At 41.8% G+C, this 21,757-nt stretch overlaps 2 protein-coding genes across 2 annotated transcripts; one reads left to right on the top strand and one right to left on the bottom strand.

Annotated features, from left to right (window-relative positions):
• The first annotated feature begins 14 nt into the window (after positions 1-14).
• LOC128431772 (ADP-ribosylation factor-binding protein GGA1) lies at positions 15-11,726 on the top strand. The gene is made up of 17 exons (XM_053417654.1): positions 15-138; positions 866-950; positions 2,154-2,229; positions 2,378-2,476; positions 2,793-2,916; positions 3,724-3,824; positions 4,023-4,103; positions 4,451-4,588; positions 4,699-4,780; positions 4,911-5,021; positions 5,106-5,228; positions 5,590-5,621; positions 5,918-6,108; positions 6,265-6,518; positions 6,646-6,815; positions 7,848-7,958; positions 8,233-11,726. Exons 1-17 carry the CDS (start codon positions 93-95, stop codon positions 8,341-8,343), a joined length of 1,935 nt encoding a protein of 644 aa, XP_053273629.1. The 5' UTR covers positions 15-92; the 3' UTR covers positions 8,344-11,726.
• A 1-nt stretch (position 11,727) lies between these two features.
• LOC128431788 (probable ATP-dependent RNA helicase DDX17) lies at positions 11,728-21,746 on the bottom strand. Its single transcript, XM_053417655.1, has 13 exons — positions 21,365-21,746; positions 19,579-19,732; positions 19,382-19,478; positions 19,005-19,138; positions 18,669-18,734; positions 18,452-18,593; positions 17,502-17,662; positions 17,231-17,403; positions 16,382-16,492; positions 16,208-16,269; positions 15,534-15,593; positions 13,139-13,372; positions 11,728-13,016 (listed from the first exon to the last, which is right to left on the bottom strand). The coding sequence occupies exons 1-13, from the start codon at positions 21,415-21,417 to the stop codon at positions 12,511-12,513; spliced, it is 1,953 nt and encodes a 650-aa protein (XP_053273630.1). The 5' UTR covers positions 21,418-21,746; the 3' UTR covers positions 11,728-12,510.
• Between the last annotated feature and the right edge of the window lie 11 nt (positions 21,747-21,757).

Below are 21,757 nucleotides of genomic sequence, written 5' to 3'. Positions count from 1 at the left end.
CTGTTGACTTTCCATACCGCCTGTGGACGTCATGCGTCCACGCGATATGTTACAAAACCACGCGAGACTGGCTTCTTGTTTATTCTCGAAAGATGGCGGCGGCGCCTCCAGAAGAGGTTAGCCTGGAGTCTCGAATCAGTAAGTCACCATTGATTTCTACAGCAGATTGACTTCTAGCGTGAGGACGGGACGCTGCTGAGGAACCTGGGGAGTCACTCTCAGTCTGTAGTCGCAGTGCTGTGTCTGTGGATCTATCTCAGAGTCGAGAGAGCGAATGTCATCAAATGGAAAAAGTGCTGTTGACGTGGAGGAACAGACTGGTTCGGATGATACGTCACCTCGCCTGTAACCTATCTCCACTTGGACTCACGTTGTGTTCCGTGTTGTCAGTGTGAGGTTGGCGCTGATTCACTGACATGACACATTCATGTAAACACCCCAGTGAAGCTAACGTGTGAGCTAACCGCACCAGCTAGCCAGTTAGCTGCTGGTCTGAGACATGAACCGAACCTGAACCTTCCACCTGCACTGTAGACACACGTGCTGCTACACACAGCGGAGTCTCTCCTCCTCTGCTCCACAGCAGAGAACTGAGGTGGTGTCTGCAAACAACCAGAGGCTGGTGACACCTGAGCCGGTTCAATCTGTGCAGGACCTGTCACTGTGTGTGGTGTCAGTGTGTGAGGTGTGACAGGCCCTCACAACCTACACACTAATGTCAGAAGTAGAACATGTCCGGAGACTCGAGTTTAATATTTTGATCTCAAATGTCACATCAGAGATCCACTCGTATACAGCAGCCTTCTCGTCTGGATAAAATCTAATGTTTATTTGAGTCTAAATGTTCCTTTTCTCTTTTATACAGACAAGGCCACCAACCCTCTGAACAAGGAGAATGACTGGGACAATATCAAGGGATTTTGTGATCAGCTCAACAATGAACCAGAAGGGTGAGATGAGGATGACGATCATCATCACACCATTTCTGAATAACACATCCGTGCTATGCCTGCTGTTGATCTAGAGTCCAGACCACAAGTATTTCGTCAGACACCTCCCACACAGCACAGAAAGAACTGCCAGGGTGACATGGCCTCCTTGACAAATATTGCCTGTGTGTTCAAAAAGAATTTAACAGATCCACACGAAGTCAAACAAAATCTTTACATTTAATATTTAGTGGAAACTCTTTTTTCCTGAAGTCCTTTAACCATATTCATAGGCAGAATCTCTGTATCTTTCCTGGTCATGTTCACAGAGCTTCACTGCAGCCTCCCTCAGTGTCTCTGTGTATTTGTATATATATGTGTGTGTGTATATATATATATATATATATATATATATATATGTGTATAAAAGATTGTTGTCCTATTGAAAAGTCATCCATTGCATTTATCTGAATCTGAGCACACACACAGCTCCTCTATATCTCTTTATTAATTCTGGTGCATCTGTCAGCAGTGAAGTGATCAGTAAACGCCACCTGCCACTTCCACATAGGCCCATGTCATAAAGGAACCACTGACTGTTTGACAGAGGAGGTTGATGCCGATCGTTAACTGTTCCAATTTTCATTTTCTAATTGTCTCCGCCAAGAGTCTTCCACATTTTGACAAGACAACTACACATCTAAATTAAGACACGACTAATTCCCGCGTGTGAGCTGTTTTGTGCATGAGCTAACATTGAAATGACAAACTGAACATTGAAATATTAAGTAGCCAAGTGTAGAATGAGTTTTGAACACCCCTCAGTTTGCACAGTGTGTTAAAATGGCTACATCTCCCACTCAGGTCTTTTTATATTGATGTTACAATGTTTAAGTTAAACCTGAGACTTTGTACTTATCATATTATTTCAAATGAACGTGCTGAAGCATCAAAATCTGTATAGCTGTTCCAATACTTCTGGTCTGGACTGTAAATTTGAACAACCTGCTCTCATCCAGTTTAACAGATATTCTTTTGCTTAATAAAAAACATGAATCCTATCAGTAATATAAAAGTTAATCACAACTTTAAGCATGTCTCACAGCTGATTTAAAGAGTTTCTTTTTAACATCAAGTGTGTTTTTTCTCAAATGTATTTTGTGTATATTCATACTTCACACCTTTTATCTGTGAGTAAAGTTAAATATCTGTTTTATCCATCAGTCCTCAGCTTGCAACCAGACTTCTGGCCCACAAAATCCAGTCTCCTCAGGAGTGGGAGGCTTTGCAAGCGCTTATGGTGAGAGATGAAATTGCTTAAGTCGACACTTGTGTATGTGTGTTTTGTGTCTTATGCGTGCAAAGGCCTGCAAAATGCACAACACATGTCAAATGTCATTATTATGATTGTCTGACGTGCAAAACCAGCAAACTTTAACCACCTCCAGGTCCTTGAAACGTGCATGAAGAGCTGTGGGAAGCGGTTCCACATTGAAGTGGGAAAGTTTCGTTTTCTCAATGAGCTCATCAAGGTGGTTTCCCCCAAGGTAATAATAGTTATATGTTCTAAGTTCTATCTCATCTGTTAAATCATGACAATTATTATTGTTGGTGTTTATTTGCTGAATAGAAAACTTATATCTGTTGTGTTTGAATATGAAGCTGTGACCATGAGATAGCTCAGCTGGTCTAACTCCCAGGTAGGTTTTTTGTTAGGCAGAGAGTAAATCACCCCACACAAGTGTCAAAGATGTGTTTCAGTTTAATGGCTGTATATCATCTTTATTTATTCATGAAAAATGTCTACCATACACAATTTTTCCATTTAGATTTTAACATACCTCCCACCTCCTCTCCCTGTAGTATTTAGGTGCGCGGGCTCCGGATCCAGTGAAGAAGAAAGTGTTAGAGATGGTGTACAGCTGGACGGTGAAGCTGCCAGAGGAGATCAAGATAGCAGACGCATATCAGATGCTGAAAAAGCAAGGTGAGTGCTCCTGATGTTTGAGAACATGACAAATCATCAAGCAAATGGGTGTTTGTCATTTGCTTTATTGTGACACAAACCTGCTCCATACATGCACTGAACTCTGGATAATCTCCTGATATTATCTGGAGAGGCTGTATGTGAGACCCCAAAACGCCAGTTGGGTTGGTTGAGTAAAAACTCCAGAACTGTGTGAGAACTCAGCAGGAAGCCCTTTAGAGGATTCACCGATAGCTAGTGGGTGTTTTAAAGATGTTTCTTAACCTTGACAGATGCGAAACTGGAAAAAATAAAAAATACACATCTCAGAAATATAGGTGGTACACAAGTAGAAAACAAAGATGTCAACTTGGACCGATTTGGGTCGACATCGTTGTTGATGTACATCAAACAGAAACACATGATCTTCACAGTGGAATTAATACGTAACCTGAATGAAGTTGTATGAAGTCTGAAACCCATCGTGCAGCCATTTTCCAGAGTTCATTTCTTAAAACAGCCATTATGTGTGGTTTGTTATTCCATATGCTCTCCACACAGGGATTTATTTATGCCCTTTTTAAGTTGTTTGATATTGTCCTTGTTTCAAGTGCTGTCAGTGTCAGTTCTGCTTTTCATGCTGATGAGCCACAGACGTGAGGTGAATGTGATCTTAAAAATAGATTTTCTAACCACGTTGCAGTTGTCCAGCATCACACGTGTCTCTGACAGCGCTCAGAGTGACGTAGCTTCTCTGGCAGAGATCTTTATACAAAATGTAAGTAAATAGGCTGTTGAAGTATGAAGGCTGTCCTCGTTCTCTTCCAGGTATTGTCAAACAGGATCCTGTGCTTCCTGATGACGAGCCCCTCCCACCCCCTCCACCTAGAGCTAAAAGTGCAGTTTTTGAGGATGAAGAGAAATCTAAGGTATGAGGTCTGAGTGATGACGATAAATGCGGTTGACAAAGGGAAGGACTAAATTGTATCATCCTCATGTCTTGATCCATAAAGATCTTTACCCATCACATCCTTTTGAAATGAAGCTTGTGCTCAAATTGTTAAAGCACAAACAGTTTACTAATTCACATCCTCCACTCTTTCCTCTGCCCTATCCTGTTTTTGTAGACGCTGTCTCGCTTATTGAACAGCACTCACCCAGAAGATCTAAGAGCAGCAAACAAGCTCATTAAGGAAATGGTTCAGGAAGTGAGTCACCCGCTTTGTTAACCAGATGTGCTGTACAGTATGTGCATGTGTATTGTTTAAAATACACACTTCCTTATAATAATATCTATTAATCTCAAGGCACTTTCAGTATTTAAATTTCTTATTGTATTGATTTATACTGTGATTTAGGTTGCCTACTCGATCTTCTAATGTAATATCAGCTTATATTTTCTATAAAACATTCGTTAAGTTAATAATACTCATATACTCTGTGTGTTTACTGTGATCATGTAAAACTGTAATATAGCCTTAATTATCCCTGTTTTTACATCACGGAACAAATTGAGTTTAAGGTCTGTGAGAGTTCATCGCTCTCTTCTCCGCAGGATCAAAAGCGAGTGGAAAAGGTATCAAAGCGAGTGAACGCCATCCAGGAGGTGAAGGAGAGCGTCAGCCTGCTGAGCCAGCTGCTGGAGGGCTACAGTAAGGAGAGCTGCTCCCTGAGCAACCAGGAACTCATTAAGGTGAGCACGGCTCAGCACATTAAAACATGCCTCAGCTACAGCCTCATGATTGTCCTGGGACTGTTCAGTAGATGGGAGATTTTAGGGTTTTCACGTGGTTCTAATTTCAGGATCTGTACCTGCGCTGTGAAAAGATGAGGCCCACCCTTTTCCGACTGGCCAGCGACACGGAGGATAACGACGAAGCCCTGGGTTCGTGGGTAGTTTCTGGAATCATATGAGGAAACTCGAGACTTTTCCGAAGTTTTTTCCCCCCATTCTAATTCATCCAGAGCATGACTAGATAAACCGTCTGATGTTGTTAATTCATTTCTGCTTACAGCGGATATATTACAGGCCAATGACAGCTTGACACAGGTCATCAATCTGTACAGACAGCTGGTAAAGGGGGAGGAGATAACAAAAGATGGCACATCAATGCCCTCACAACCAGGTATGTGTATTCAAGCTCAATGGGATATGTAATATATTTCTGTAGACTATAAGATCACTGATGAATATTTTCTGTCCAAATCAGGCAACAGTAGCTCAGCACTCTTGGACCTGATGGGGCTGAATGCATCAGCCAACCCCTCCAGCCTACAGACCCTTACTCAGAACGTGGGTATCAGCCTCTTGGATGATGAACTCATGTCTCTGGGTAAGTTCCAGCTCGTTGCTTAGGAAAAAAAACCTCATCTGGCTCACTGAACATTTTTAACAAGCTTGAAAGAGAAAGTCAGCATTATTTCCTTTTTTCCACTCACCGGGGTGAAGGCTGCCTGTTGGCGAGCTGGCTAATACCCAGCATCCTCAGAGGCAGACCACACCTGGCCAGACCACAACAAAGCTCGACACATTTCCAGCCTGTTTATGATTAACCTTTCACAAATTCTGACATTAGCACTGATGTTTTTTTATTGTGTTGTAAATCATTTGTCAGCAGAAACAAAGTTTGTGTAAACCACCTCAAACGCTGGGATCAAATGTAATTAACCTTTTTATTGTTCTTGTCTTCTTAGGATTGAATGTAACGGAGAACTACGACTCCCAGGTACTCTTTTCAGGTGCAAGTTTTGAGCTAACTTGTATTGAATATGGTCTCTTTAAAGCCAGTATTTGTAGAAGCTGAAATTGTAACTTTGGTGCCACCAAGTGGAAGGTTTACAAACGACCAATATAACAATGAGATATGCTCAAATTAAGACATATCTACATTTATAATAAATAATATTATACAAAAAGTGGCTTTAAAGCACATATTGATACGATTCTCAAACCATATAACATCATCTCCTGCCTCCTTAAAGCCCTGCAGAGCAAACTCAAACCCTCTTTTTTACTTCTCAGTCTGCTGATAGCACAGAATCTTCTGCTCCATCGGCATCGACTGCAGTGTTGCTACCAGCTGTGGTCCAGACACAGCATGCTCCGCCAGCAGGGGGCTCCACTGCTCCTCCTAAAGCCATGGAAGAGCTGGATCTGCTGGGGAAGACATTAATTCAGCAGTCCTTACCTCCAGAGAGCCAGCAGGTCAAATGGTAAGAGATACACACACAGAGATGTGGGGTTTATAATGTATACTTTTGGAGTTTAACAGTGGTAACATACCTGTGGACGGGTGGCACTTGTAACTTGAGTGGACAAACATGTTTCATGTTCCTCTACACTCCTGATCATGTTGCTGTTTCACACAGGGATAAGGTCCAGCCTCACTCCAGAGTCACTTTACGAGATCTCCAGACAATGTCCCACACCAGTTCTAGACCCGCTCCTCCTGCAAACACCACCTCCTCTGCTCCAGCTCCAGGGCCCACGTCCGGCCTGTCCGTCCAATCAGAGCAGCCCGACGCTCTCCTCCTCTCTAACCTCAGTCTCACAGCTGCTGGCGACCTCTATGACAGCATCTCTCTAAGTGACGTTACTGTGCCTCTGGAGTCAATCAAACCGAGTAAGCACAAGCAATAACACCAGTTCCAACAGGGACACTGGTTCCCATCATAGATTCAGTTTTTCTCTTTATGTCTCCATTGGATTTCCATGTGTTCTTTCTCATTGTGTGTGCACTTATATTTCAGGCAGCCTGTTGCCAGTGACCGTATTCGATAAACACAGTCTCCGGGTTTTGTTCACCTTTGCCCGTGACTGTCCTCCGTCCCGGCCGGACGTGCTGGTGGTGATCATCTCCATGCTGTCATCCGCCCCCAGTCTTGTCACCAACATCCGCTTTCAGGCTGCTGTGCCCAAGGTACGTCCCTCCTGTCTGCTCGTCACACTGAGGTCACACACGCACTGTAGTCAAAGATGACGTTGTGTACCTGAGCCTTCCCAACTACAGCTCTCAGCGTTTGTTTCTTGTAAGAGTCCTAACATTCGGTCAACTGGAAACCAGATGCACTGACAAAAATATAATTTGTTAATCTCTGTTTATCTGTTAAACTTGAGGGCAGCAGAGACACATTTTTGACATTTCTTGGCAATCTTTTCAACAGACAGATCCAAATTTATAAATGTAGCAGATTCAGAGAGAAAATTAGCATTCATTTTAAGGGATAGTTCACCAAGAAATTTAAATTGACTCATTATCGATCCCCAATATGACGATGGAGGCGTGGGTGAAGTGTTTGAGTCCACAAAACACTGAGAGAGTTTCAGGGGTAAACAGTTTACTGCTCCTGAGGTGTCATCAAAGTGTCGTCAAGCCCCGACATTCATATTCTACTTGAAACAAGGTCATTTGCACCTTGTTTTTAGTCTAAAATTCCACTATTATCTTACGACTAGGTGCATTCAGGGACTCGGGAAATACTAATGTCCCTTAGCTTAGCCACTTCTGGTGGATCTTTAGGCTTAAAACACAGTGTAAATGAACTTGCTTCAGGTCTATTTCTCCTTTCTGGGTGAACCTTCCCTTTTTAAAGTTGTGTTTCTGTTCACATGATCAACTATTTGAATATTCACTCCTTTCAGCCCTGTTTTTGGTCTCTTGGCTCCCCAGCATAACTTTATTTACTTGTTCACTGTGTGTGTCTGCTTGTTGGAGCGTTTTACTGAAACAGCTGCACACTTATCATGTCTTATAATCGGATCAGTGAGAGTGAAAGAGTTGTGGGCCAGACAGCTGCAGTGTAACCTCAAAACTCTTATTTATGTTCTCCACAATCAACACATTTCACTTTTTTAAGGCTATTTTTATGTTGTGCGTTAAAACTTTGCTTTATAATATTGATTTGAAGCTTCTAAAGTTATTTGTGTGTGTGGATGTGCCTATGTTGCCTAGGTGATGAAAGTGAAGCTGCAGCCTCCCTCTAGTACTGAGCTCCCAGCCTTCAACCCCATCCTGCCTCCAGCTGCCATCACACAGATCCTGCTGCTGGCCAACCCACACAAGGTACTCCTCTTCCTCACAAAACACCATTTTAATTAAATTTAATAACACCATTTTATGTATGTCAGTTGCAGTCTTTTGAGCAAATATGGATAAAAACAATCTAAAAGTACTTTTCTTATGAAAGGAATGTTTGCACGTTTGTTAAACCATAATGATACAGAATGCAGTGTAAACGTGTCTCTTCGTTTACACATCTATGATTTGTACAATCTAGAAGAGTTTGATTTTCGACATCATAGGTGTCGAAACATCTGACATTTTGTTTCCGTTTCAGGAAAAAGTACGTTTGCGGTTCAAGCTGACGTTCAACCTGGGGGACAAATCTCACGACGAATCTGGTGATGTGGACCAGTTTCCCCCTCCCAACACCTGGGGGAACCTTTAGTGTGAGAGAGAGAGAGAGAGATAAAGCACCCACCTGTCATGTGACCTGCTGCTTCCTTTAGATTTAGGATGAAGTTGTCCCTCATCACTGGCAGAGGCCACATGGTCTCAAACGCTCGGTAAGACCAACTGAGAAGAGACCAGTTGTGGGAACCCGCTTCCACCTTGTGCCTTCCTTCACAGCCTTCCTGTCCTTTACGCCACCATCTTCATGCTCCTGTGTTTTGTTGCCACTTTCTCTTCTTCTATCAATCAGCGCAGCGATACATGATAAATACAGCAAACCGTCAGAAACATTGACTCAATGCAGATGTGGAGCCTTCCTAAAACAAAAAAAAAAAAACTGAATGTGTGCATCTGTCTGATTCCAAAACTGCAAGTCCCATGTCATGTGAATTACATGCAACAGCTGGAATCTGACAATTAAGATTATTCTTAGTTTTTTTTACACAACCTGAAGCAGATGTGTGATGCAAACCTAACTTGGGCTTCAACATGTTACCTATTTCCGAGTATCGTCACCACCTGTGTGTCCACTGTTTGCTTTGAGTGTTCAGTCATTGTTTGTTTTACATCCATCAATACTGTTTCACAGCCAAACTCTCAAACTGCTGAAAGTGATTTTCAAGAAGTCCAACAACTCTACCAAAAGTACCCCCCCCCCCCACACGCCAATACATTATAACCTAGATATTATAATAGTGACCTGATGGTACCTGATCAGAACTGAAATTATTTCAATTTAAGAATGATTAATGTTCTTATAGTTTCAGCACAACTTCAGTGTTTTCAAGAAGAGTGGATGAAACAGAAAATAGTATTATGCTCACCTTATTAAAATCTCTTTTCTAAATTGATGAGCAGTGAGGATGCTGGAAAGACACTCATTAGAGTTCATACCTCTGCCAAGTCCCAAAAATCCCTTTTTATAAAACTTCATTTAAATTCACTAGATTTTTATTTGAATCAACACCACATCGAACACACGTAGACATTGCTCCCCTAAACATGCCTGATTTCTGTCATCAATGTCTATTAATTATTCTTTTTATGTCCCAACTCCCCTCCAGGTTTCGTAGAAATCTATTGAGTAGTTTATGCGTAATCTTGCTAACACCCAAACCAACCAACCTGAGGGCAGGGTTAATAATTACTAACTCCCACATTTCGAATCCTTATAGCTGTTTTCCTTTGGTTTCAATGAAGACAATTCATCTGATATGCTGTTTGAGAAATTCATCTGATATGCTGTAATAACTGTAGAAGGACCAGGAGAACCAAATTATCCATGGAGCACAGATAATGAATTGGCACTTTTTTAAGTGTTTTCTTGGTTTTAATGCACTGTCATTTATTTGAAAAATGTTAAGGCTGGGTTGTGTGTCCGAGCCTCGGCTGTCTTTTTACCATGTCTCCATGTCCCAGTAAGCAGTGACAGTGGTGCAGACAGTCGGCATGCACATGCACATGCACAACACCAGGAAAAAACTGCAGCAGCTAAATGGAATTTCAACGTTTTCCATATATGATTTCTACCTGAGTGATTGTTTTCTGTGTAAACGGCCCATGAAGGAAGGGCACGGAATCTCTGCCCCTTTAAAAAAAAAAAAAGTACCTTTTTTACTGCACTTTTCTTGTGATCAGTAGATTGGGACGCTGTTTAACATTATGTTCACCTCAGGAGTTTGATCTGGAGATTCTCGTTCTCAACATGCACTTGTTTTTGTTTAAATTTTGCACATGAAATCATTCCATTTAGCAGGATCTTGTTTATTTCTTTTTTTTCATTTGCTGCCTCTCTACTGTTGAATGACCCAAAGAGGGACATGGGAAGTCCTGAGCTGATGTCATGTGACATCCAGTTTGATTCTACCACATGTGCCTGAGATGGAACTTTAGATTTTTTTTTAATTTTTTTTTAATTTACTCTGTACATATATGTAAACAAATGACAGGATGGATCTTGGTTTCTGTTTTCATGTGTTCATGTCCTCATCAGAAAAAGACTCTTGACAAACACACAATGCATCAGATGATGTTACAGGATCATCTGAGCATTCATGGCCACCACTGAGTTGACCAGAGCACGGTTCTATGATCGCTTCTTAGATCATGAAGAAGAAAATATAAAAAAAGAGATTGGAGGCAGAATGGTTCCACCTGAGATTCTGAAATACACATTCAATCTTAAACATGTGAAGTAGAGCGTCAGCTTTTGATATCACAAATTGCCTGTCATAAGGTTCAACAATCTGTACACAGCGAAACTACCCATCAGGGGAGCCTCTTCCAAAGGGATCCATACTTATGTGCTGTGATATCAATTTAACATTAATACTTGAAACCGTTAAAGTTCATATTGAAGATCACACAGTGCAGTGCCATTACTCATCCTTATAGTGTTGTAATACTATAAATCAGCCACTTGATTTGTATACAGACACATTTTCACTGTTAATTTATCAATAACAAGCAATAATCAGAAGAAGAGCAGCCTCAGTGACGATCTCTTCATGGTTCGATCAGATTGTAAGTAATGAGCGTCTATGCTACCGGTATAACTTGAACTATGCACTAAGGGGGCTGCTACAGACGTGGCAGGTTTACGCAATCCAGTTCAGATTTAGCTTTTGTCATCGCAATAAGAAGTTAATAACAGGCTTCACTTCTTCATCTCCTTAAATATCATCCTCTTCTAACTGAAGTAGCCTTGAGTAGTCTTAATGAGGATGTTTAAACGTGTCCCGTCTGTACGATGTCAACAGTGACTGTGACTCTTGCTTCTTGTCTAAAAGGTTTTGTTGAAGAGCATGAACTGGATCTAAATACAAGACTTACTGGTGCATTAACTGCCCCTGAGCCAAATGCCATCACATCAGTTGAAGCCATTAAATTCATGTCTGGCTTTAGTTTTCAATAAGGTTCATTTAAAGAGGCAGAGTGTCATCTTTCAACAACCCGGTTAAACCTGGCCTTACACGTGGCCTAGCATGGTGCATGCAATGCCTTAATTTATTGATCAGACTGGAGCTCCCGTATTAACCGGGGCCAGAGATTTAATTGCCCCCCCTGTGTAAATTGTTGCCCCTTAATGCCCCCTGATTCAGAGAAACCCTTGATTTACAACTTTTTAAAAAAAACCTCCAAACTGGATTTTTCAGACTGACCCAAAAAGACGCTGAACTCAGTGGCAGCAGCTTGAAGAGCAAGTGGCAAGCCTCCCACCAGGTTCTTTTCCAGCTGAGCTCCTATTGTAAATATAAGCTTCTTGCCATGATGTATATTTACCAATAAAAGCGACACATGTACATACTGATAAATGTGTGTTTATGGCAAATAAAGCCGTTTGTACTTCACCTGATGTACAAATAATTTGATCTCCAACTTGGATTCATTAATTTGTTTATTATGAAAACAGTAAAAAGTACACAATGAATGAAAGAGGAAACGAGCAAAAAAAACGACAATAGTTCTGCATCCGCTGATTTCCTTAATAAAATGATATATGAGTAAATAGAACATTTGTTTATTCTGACCAGCTGCAGGACAGGAAACAGTAAATGTATGCATTTAAATCTAAATCAAAAGAGACATTAATTGCATTGCTTCAAAACTACTGCAGAGGATTCACACATTTTGACACTTGGACGGTTAAAACAAACCAGAAAATGAAAGTATGTCGCCAGACAAAACCTGAGTCTTGCTCCAACAGAACATGAAGAACACGACTGGAATGTGACATGATCTATTAGAAATGATTTGACCAATAGACCAGCACTCAAACACATGTTCACTGAGGCTTGTACATGATTGTTGTCATCGTAACCAAATTCCTCCACAGCCAATGAAAGGCACAGCTGAGACTAGCAAACGATGACAAAATGGTGACATTACAGAGACAGCAACCTTGTTCCTCCGTGAATCAGACTTGGGACAGTGACAATCAAACTGAAAATGAATATTAAAGGCAAAAAGGTAAAACAGGAAAATATAAACTCCACATGTTGGGTTTATTAAAAAGTACAAAACATAGAAAATATAAGCCCTTACGTCAGTATAAGCCTTTTTCAAATCCCTCTCTCTCTTCGAGTCACCAAGAGTTGGGGAGTAAAAACACTGAGCGCACCAAGAAGTACAAATTACCTTACTGCTTCCTCCTTTCGCGATTCTACTTCCTGGGAGGTGGAGGGCCTGGAGGAGGAGGCTGGGAGGCGAAAGGGTACGGTGGCTGCCCCATGAAGCCCAACAGCGGGGGCTGTGTCACAGCAAACTGCTGCGCCATGAGGGGCACTGGCCCCCCTGTTGGCACAGTAGGAGGGGGAGGCTGGCCAAACTGACCTTGTGGCTGACCTGACTGATCCTGACTTCCACTGGCTGCTGATTGGGTGTTGGGACGGGAGTTGTAGCCACTGCTGCCGCTGTAGCTCTGGTACTGATCTGACCCCGAGTTGAAGCTGTTCCTGCGATCACCTCTGTCCCTGTAGGAGGAAGAGGAGGAGGAATTGGAGCGGTCTCCATCACGGCTGTTGCGGTTGTCACGACTGAAGCCGCTGCGTCCATCTTTGCTGCTGCTGCCACCGGCGCCTCCACCCGGACGCATGCGGTGCTCAGACTCTCCGTGGAACATAAGGTTGGGGTTGTTGGAGTTGCCGCCACGGTAACGCATTCTGCCACCTGTCGGACACAATAAATGCAAAAGTGTAGATCACTATGCTTATCCTTATCTAGTCAATTCTACAGGATGATTAATCATTATATATCTCAATTTGAAAACAATCTTTGACGGTTGTTCTTACCGCCTCCACCTCCACCACGGTTGTCCACAAGTTGCAGCAGTTTTGGGTTGATGGCCTGTCGGGCCTCCGCCAACACCCGCACAAGGTCTCGGGCCTGCCGCATGTTCCCCGGGGTGAAAAAGGTGTAGGCAGTGCCCTTGTTGGTACTGCGGGCTGTACGTCCGATGCGGTGGACGTAATCCTCAGAGGAGTTTGGGTAATCGTAGTTGATGACGAACTTGATGTCTTCCACGTCTTTGGGACAAAAAATTGTGTTTTACAGCAAAGGCGGAAAGGAAAACGATGCTAATCTCATTTACTGGAGAAAGACCTGATCATGATTCAAATCCAAGATCTGATGGATTTTATTTAAACAAATAACAATGACTTATTTCAATTACTACCAAAAAAAAAGATTTTTTTAAAGGTTTTGCGTTAGAAGTAAAAAATCTTAACAAATAAAGTTACTTACCTGCAAAAATCCAGACATCCTAGGTTTTATTTAATTAATACACTACTTCAGCTTCATAACTGACTTATATCGTGAGCATGATATTGAAGCATAAAGAAAACCATGTTAAGGCTTAATAATCTCCACACCAACATGATACCTGGTCAAGGTGTGTGAAGACAGTCTGTTTCTCATTACAGAAGATGTGGGGCTCTGACAGCACTGCTGATTAAAGCGTCTCCCTTGTCCCCTCCCATCATGACGGAGTGAGGCTGCTTCATCAACCATGTCCCACTGAGAACTTTTACTTCATTATAACACGATGGGATGTATAGTGAGCTCATGGAGGAGTTAAGGGAAGGGGGTGGTGAGGTACTTACCCCCTTTATGTTGTTTTTACAAAGGTAGTCAATCCCCCCTGCTCAGTCTCTGGTTCTCAGGGAGGCGCTGAGGGGGAGGGAGAGGACTCATCCCTCACCTTCTACGGACACCAGCAACGTCAGACGGGAGCAGAACCATTTAACCCCATGACACACACACACACACACACTCACTCACTCACACATACACTCAGGGCTGGTTTTGTTGCTCTCTCGCCGCATTGCAGGACCCTCCTCATACCCTGGCCAGGACTGGATCCAGACGAGCCCGTCTAACTCTCTCTCTCCCCTGTCTGTCTGCCTTTGTGGGACGGACCGACGGGCAGACATACAGGCCCCTTAGGCTGCTCCCAAGGAAGGCTCGTTGGATTTACAAATACGGGGTAGGGGGCGATCGTAGTTAGATCTTAGAGGGGCTTTAACCCCTCTGAAACTAGCCGAGCTTCTAGTTTAGCGTGTTTGAGGGGGGCAGTGACGACAGCATAGATTGTTAGAGCTGCCGTGTGCTGCCAAACCCTGAGAGGAGAAGAGGGGAAAAAGAACAAGGATACGGTCATGGGAATTTGGACATGTCAAAGACTATTCAGATATCCCCCCTTCTCACATTCATCCTGCCAACAGCTGACATGTCAGACTAACCACAGTAGCCTTCCTGAGGCCTCTGTTGTTGTCCTGCACATATGCGTCTACAAAACATAACACCATCTATCCTTTGGCATAATAATATCACTGGAGCAACTACAAAATCTATGTGTGAAGAAACAGCAACATCATGGGTTAATACTGAGACCATTAAAGGAGACATGAGAAAACCCCCCCTTTCAGGCAGCGTGCCAAAGAGCCCCGGGTGGAGGAAGCTTTTTAACTGCAGTAACAAGAAACAGACTATAAACCAAGTGGACCAGAGGGTCTGCAGCCCACTGGAGGGCACAGTCCATCAAACTGTCAAGTTATAATAAAGAGAGGAATCCTTCCACGTAATGTTCTGTACATCACGCAATTCAAACTGATTGTACTTTCTATGTTTTTCTCACATTTGTTCAACATAATTACTACATATTTATCCCCTGTAAACTTTGGAAAGTTCAGAGTGCGATGTCCTTCATCAGCTTCATCACCTGAAAGTATCCGGTTAAGAAAATACCACAAGATATACATTTTATTTTATCTGTGGTTCAATTGTATTTGCACTGATCAGCTGCAACATTGAAATGTGTTTTAATATTGTGGTTAACTGATGTGTATCCATGGCTTGTTTTTCAGTGATGTGATTTTCAATCATCTTCCATGGTTTAACAGATCAGCAAAAACATTAAAACTAGTTGCCAGTTGTAATGTTGTTCTGATCTTTGCAAATGGAGCAATAGTAGACGGCTGTCAATGGCTTTTACAAAAGCTATATTATTCGCTAATGTACTTACCCTCTGCCAAAAATAAATCAGCTTAAAAGAAGTACAGCTGTATGTGAACTTGTGTTATTCTATTATGTGCAATACATTGTAATTCATTTAAAACAAAAAAACTAAGAGAGAAGAGTACCATGTGGGATTATGCCGCATTAAAATGTATGAGAGAAGAGACATACCCAGACCACGAGAGGCGACATCAGTAGCGATCAGTATGGGAGCTTTTCCACTACGAAATTCTGTGGAATTAAACAAAATAATGATTTGAATATTTGCAAAAAAATACTAAACTGAAGAGCAAGATGGACATTGTTATCACTCTCCCATCAGACCTCTCAGGTCTTAAGACAGTGGCTCCTAAGTCCCTTTAGTAACTGTGGACCAGCACCACTTGAATTCTTAACCTGACGACTTACAAGCTATAAATACCGTCTGAACATTTAAAGCCAAACTCAAAACCCCAAAAAACAATGTTTGTGTGTTTGTTGCAAGATGTGGGGCAATGGCAATGTGTGTGTAATTGTATTATGGGTATTTTTCTATACTATACATATGCTGCTTTGTTATTATTGTTATTGATTTGCCACTGTGCTGCATATACGGGATGTTTTTTATGTAGATCACGCTGAATTTCTTTGTAATGAAATTACTTCTCTCCAAATAAAGCTGTCTTGGTTTGCTTATATTAAGGTGATGGGGAATGAGTACCTTTAAAGCTAATTCTTATGGATGAAGAGTCTCTGTAACAAAGTGGGGTTTTTTTCTCCACATAGATGAACATCAGCTTATACAAGAAACTGATCCACAAACGAGTGAAGGGCAGAGGAAGCATTTACATTTGATGTGTTCTTACCTGTGAGAACCCAATCTCTTTCTGGCTGGCTCTTGTCTCCATGAATACACATGGCTGGCCATCTACAACACAAAATCATAATATTAGTGAAGACTCACTAAAATACCTTCTGTCGATCAGTTTTTAATGAATCATTCTCAAACTGCTGTCATGTTGTTCTCAGTAATTCCTCACCCGTCCCGCCTCATTCTCCTGGTGAGATCATCACAACGCTTCTTGGTCTCCACAAAGATGATGGTTTTATTTTCCTTTTCAGCCATAATTTCCTCCATGAGCTGAAAAAGTCTGTAAACACACAGAGGCACTTACAGCTAGGGATGCACCGATATGGAAATTCTTGGCCGATACCGATATTTGTTTATTTTCTTTTTGTTGTTATTTATTCACCCTTTTGTGCTAAAATAATTAAATCATTATTTAAAAAGCACTATTTAAAAAATGTTCAGCCCTTTATCACTCTTATCTTTTAATGAGCACAAATTGAATCAGATTTATGAAACAACATTTGATTTAACTAAACTTTATTTAACAGAGACATATTATGCCCATTTTACCGCAAGTTCATATGGTTCCTTGGGGTCTTAATGAAATGTCTCTAACATATTTTGGTCAAAATACCACAAGGATAATCTAGAAAAGCACCTTTTTACCCTGTCTAAAACAGCCCTCCTCAGTTTTACCTGTTTTGAGTGTCGGGCCGAAATCACATTGCGTCAACACCCACCGTGGGCCTTCGCGATGCTTTGTTTTAATTAAGCAGTCTGATTCCCCTGGTCCGCACCAGTTCTCTGTCAGCTGCTAGGCGCCAGTCGAGGCGCACCGCCGAACGGAGGGTTCCCCCAGTGATAAGCCGATATCAGTAAACGAGGCGAATATCGGCCGCTACCGATGTTCGGCCGATACATCGGTGCATCACTTCTTACAGCACATCTACACAACTGAAAGTATGAGCTCATGTTCTATAACATTATACCAGAGAGGATCATGACACAGTGGTGGTCAGATATTTGTGCTTATCCTTACTTGTGGTCCTTTTCATTCTCCATGCAGACATCCACTATCTGAAGGATGTTGTGGTTGGCGCTGAGTTCCAGAGCGCCAATATTGATCTGCACAGAGTCCCTCAGGAAGTCCTCAGCAAGCTGCCGAACATCCTTCGGCCAGGTCGCACTCCACATCAGCGTCTGCCTGTCGGGCTGAAGGACAGAAACAGAGAAGGTGTCCAGGTGATTGATATGAATCAAGATGGTAATTTGGAATTTAGTAGTAATGGTAAGTAAGCCGTTCTCCTCACCCTGATTTGATCAACAATCTTGCGAATCTGTGGCTCAAAGCCCATGTCCAACATGCGGTCCGCCTCATCCAGCACGAGGTAGGTGCAGCGACGCAGGTTAGTCTTCCCCCCCTCCAGGAAGTCAATGAGACGGCCAGGTGTGGCGATGCAGATCTCAACACCTCAAAACACGTCAAAAAAAGATAAACGGCCATACCCTGATGTTTGTTGACTTGTCAATGGCCAACTCTTTGTGTGGGAGGTGGTCCCAACCTGCTCTGTTCCTGTTAACCTATGTGGCCAAAAGTTCCAGGGAAGCGCAGCATGTGCTAAATTACCAGGTAACTGCTTTAAAAGTCATATCAAAGAGTCAGTCTTCTGCACTGGTGGGTAAATCTGTTTTGTCATGAATTAAATGGGTTGTTTTATTTCATTAACAAAGGGAGCAAAGTGAGAAAAAGACTTATTCCAAGTTAATAGTTCAAAGTTTTTTTCAGATCTGAGAAAACAGGTTAAAATGTACTTGCTGCCATGAGAGGCAAGTCAAAAAGTCTTTATTGCTTGGATAATTTGTATTATGTTCCACTGAATGTTTTTGCCAGGCAAATGTTTCTATTTTTCGCACTATTAAAACTGTGTTTGGTTTGCAATACTTATTTCCACCACTAGAGGATGAAGTTCACCCCTGATCAAGTTAGGACGAGAAGCTTTCCAGTTGTGATTTTTTATTTCTCCATGAACTCCAAATACATGGTATTTGTTTGCAAGTTTTGCGACACCCCTTTCATGTCTTTTTTTTTGTGGAAATACATTCTAATCAGCAAGTCTCTTAATTGCAACATTCAGCTGGGAGGCCATTTACTGGGACTTCCATACAATCACAGCATTGTGTCATTCCCCACTGAGCACAAGTACATCGAACAGGATTTTTGAATAATCCACAGAATGTGAACTTCTATAATCATACGCACCCCTCTCGAGGTCCCTTATCTGTGGTCCTTTGGGTGCTCCGCCATAGACGCAGGTACTTTTGATACGAGAGGTCTTGCCATAGTCGAATGCCACCTGCTGAACCTGCTGAGCCAGCTCTCTGGTCGGGGCCAGCACCAGACACTGAGGTGAGGAGGAAGGTTAGTTTACAGTGTGAATGCTCATTGATTTACACAAGACAGTTTTCTTAACACTTACAATTGGTCCATCTCCCCTCTCCAGATAGGGCTGATGGTTGATGTGCACAATAGCAGGGAGGAGATACTGAAGGAAGCAAGACGACATAAACCCAAATAGTTAGACAGTGGGAAAGGCAAAACAATTAATTAATCTAAGAAAGGCAGAATTTCCACTTATATAAACTTAAGTTTGTCTCTTTGCAATTGTACTGTTGTTCTTGATATAGGTTGGTTATTGGCCTTCATTCTAATCTTGTCAAATGTGCTTTTTAAAGATATATATATATATATATATATAAATGTATCCAAAATAGTGTCATCATCATGCAGTATTATGAGCGCCAGGTGTTCTTACAGCCAGGGTCTTTCCAGAGCCAGTCTGAGCAATTCCCACCATGTCCCTGCCGCTCAGGGCCAAAGGGAAGCCCTGAGACTGGATCGCTGTGGGCTCCTTAAAGTTCTGATGCATCAGCACATCCATCACATACTCTACCAGAAGATACAGGAAGTCAATCACACAGCCCTACTGTTAGCCATTACATCAGCAGTACAATACACACTGTACTTAACTTGCAACATTTCTTTTCATTTAATTAGTCTTGTTTTGTTTAATTTCATTATGTAAGGACATATTGAAGTGCCTAGATGCTGAAGAGCAATATATTTATACTAATGATTCCCAGAAATTATTTGTGAAGACAATTTAATACGTTTAATGTAAGGTTTACTAACGAGGAAACTGCGCCTGGTGGAAAGCAGTGACAGCTTTTGGACAGCCAGTGCCTCTGATGGTGATCTCCTTCTTCCTGCGATACTCTTCCATGTCATACTGGATATGAAACAAAAATGGGAAAAAACATATATGCAGACTTTGTTAATACTTGTTGATATTTTTCAGCATATCTTGTGATATTAGATATAGAGTTTACCTGACTAATGCGTTGGATCTCAGGGTGTTCAGCATAGAAATTCTTCTCAAACTTTGGCAGCTCGTCCATGTTCCACTTCTTCTTGTGGAGACGCTCTCCTGGATTCCCAAACTTCATGGGTCCACCTCGACCGCTCGTGGCCCCAAACCGTGGCCTGAATAATGTTGATCAAGACATTAAGACCACCAGAGAATCTGTGTCACTACTGCAGCACTAACCTACTTTACCTAAGCAAATGTGTGCTGATCATGTCTATCTGTCTTTTGGGTTGTCTGGCCAACATGGTTGCGGCTGAATCTACATGCCCAGAAGTCTCTGCACTTACAGACTTGACGGCTCATAACTGTTCTCTCAATTCATAGGAGCTCATAAGAACTTTATGGCTGTGAGTGATTTATTAGAGATCTCTACAAATGAAAATTACCATAAGCACAATTTACACAGCCTAAATAATATTTATATTTAGTTTAGACTTTTTTATTTTTGATCTATAATTAGATTGATTTAGAGAAGCTTGATGCTGAATGTCACAAAGGTATTAATAGTGTGTGATGATTTGTGGCGAATGTTATTGTATATTATGTACCTCGGTGTGAATACTTCAAAAAGTATTCACAACTCTTGTTGTATCTTGTTTATTTTATATGTTAAGAATTTTGGTCTTTAAATCTTAACTCAAGCAAAATCGTGTTGCAGTCTTACTTATTTATCATAAGAAAAAAATATTTAAAGTCAAATATCAAATATATCTTTCATTCCCAGAAGTATCCAGCCCCTAATTCAGTTCATCGTAGAAGCCACTGGCAGCATTTGCAGCTTCCAGTCTCTACATGCTTTGCAACCCTGGACTTAGTCAGATTTTCTCACTGAAACTCTGTCTGGACATGAATGCAAAGTGTATGTAATTCACCATCTTCAGGTTTCTCAGTTAAAGGGATATAACAGCATTAAGTACTACGTCTGGCGAGTGGCTTCTGCTTGTTCAAGTGAGTTTTGGTTTCTTTTTTGCTTCCCTGACCATGACCCTTCTGGTCTGGTCTTGGAGGAAACCTGGTGGTTCCAAACCTCTTTGCTTTTTTCAGTGATCAAAGCTACTTGTATCCTGGGAACACTAAAAGATGTAGAAGCTAATTATAGCCTTGCTCAGACTTATGCCTTGGCCCAGAGATGGACACCAAACAAGTGTAACAGCCATAGTTAAATGAAAAAATTACACAATCTGCAGGGCCGTAGCAAAAATTGTTAAACAAGTTATTTTGGTCTTGAATTTCTTTACAAATTGGTTTTGTCTTCTTGAGTTATTAAGTAATGCGATTTATACACAATATTGAATCATCAATTTCAAAATCAAATCTACAATGCAGTAAAGAGTTCAAAAACGAGAAGTGATGGGAATATTTCCTGTAGCCACTGCAAATATAACATCAGAGACTAAATTTAGTGTAGAGAAAACCCAGTGAGCTCTCCTGTAGCGCCACCATCAGGCCAAATTGAGACTTTCTTGACATCATGACATTTACCCTGGGGTCACATTAGGATCAATAGTAGGAGGAAAAACTTGTTTAAAATAACGTCAGCGGTTTTTAACAGAGTTTACAGTTTTTACAGTGTTGACAGTGGAAGTAAACAACAACATTTGTGCTCGCTCTGCTCTCCCGATAGAAAACACTAGTTGGTAAACAGCCGTGTCCTCCGCTCACCCACTCCCTGCGCTGTGTAGACATGATGCAACACAGCCTCGCTGGTAAACAACTGCGTGGCTTCCATAAATAAACCGCGGAGTTACCTGTCTCGCCCACGGTCTCTGCCCCTGTCTCCATAAGACGAGCCTCCTCTCATGCTGCTGAAATCCTCTCCGCTGGGGTCGGACACGTTCGCTCACGTTGCACGGCGACTATTTAACGTTAAGTTCTGTATTTAAGTGCAAAATAAAGTTAACAGATACCTGTAAATATACCCGAGGGTTCCTGTGATCATAAATAGATGTTTAGTGGACGACTATTCTGCTTAAAAGGACTTTAGTAAACAAATGCTGGATGCGTCACAGTCTGCTTCGCTCCTGTCGTCCCTGCCCTCTTTAGCGACGTAACCTCAGCTAGTAGTTCTACGTAGCCTCCCGTCAGTGACAGCGACGCTACGCAAAAATAGTCCGCTGAGTACAAATGGTGAATGTGATTGG

This window comes from Pleuronectes platessa, chromosome 3 (assembly GCF_947347685.1).
Source record: "Pleuronectes platessa chromosome 3, fPlePla1.1, whole genome shotgun sequence".
NCBI lineage: Eukaryota > Metazoa > Chordata > Actinopteri > Pleuronectiformes > Pleuronectidae > Pleuronectes > Pleuronectes platessa.
Note: the sequence above shows the minus strand (reverse complement) of the source record. Positions and strands in the feature narration are given on the sequence as shown.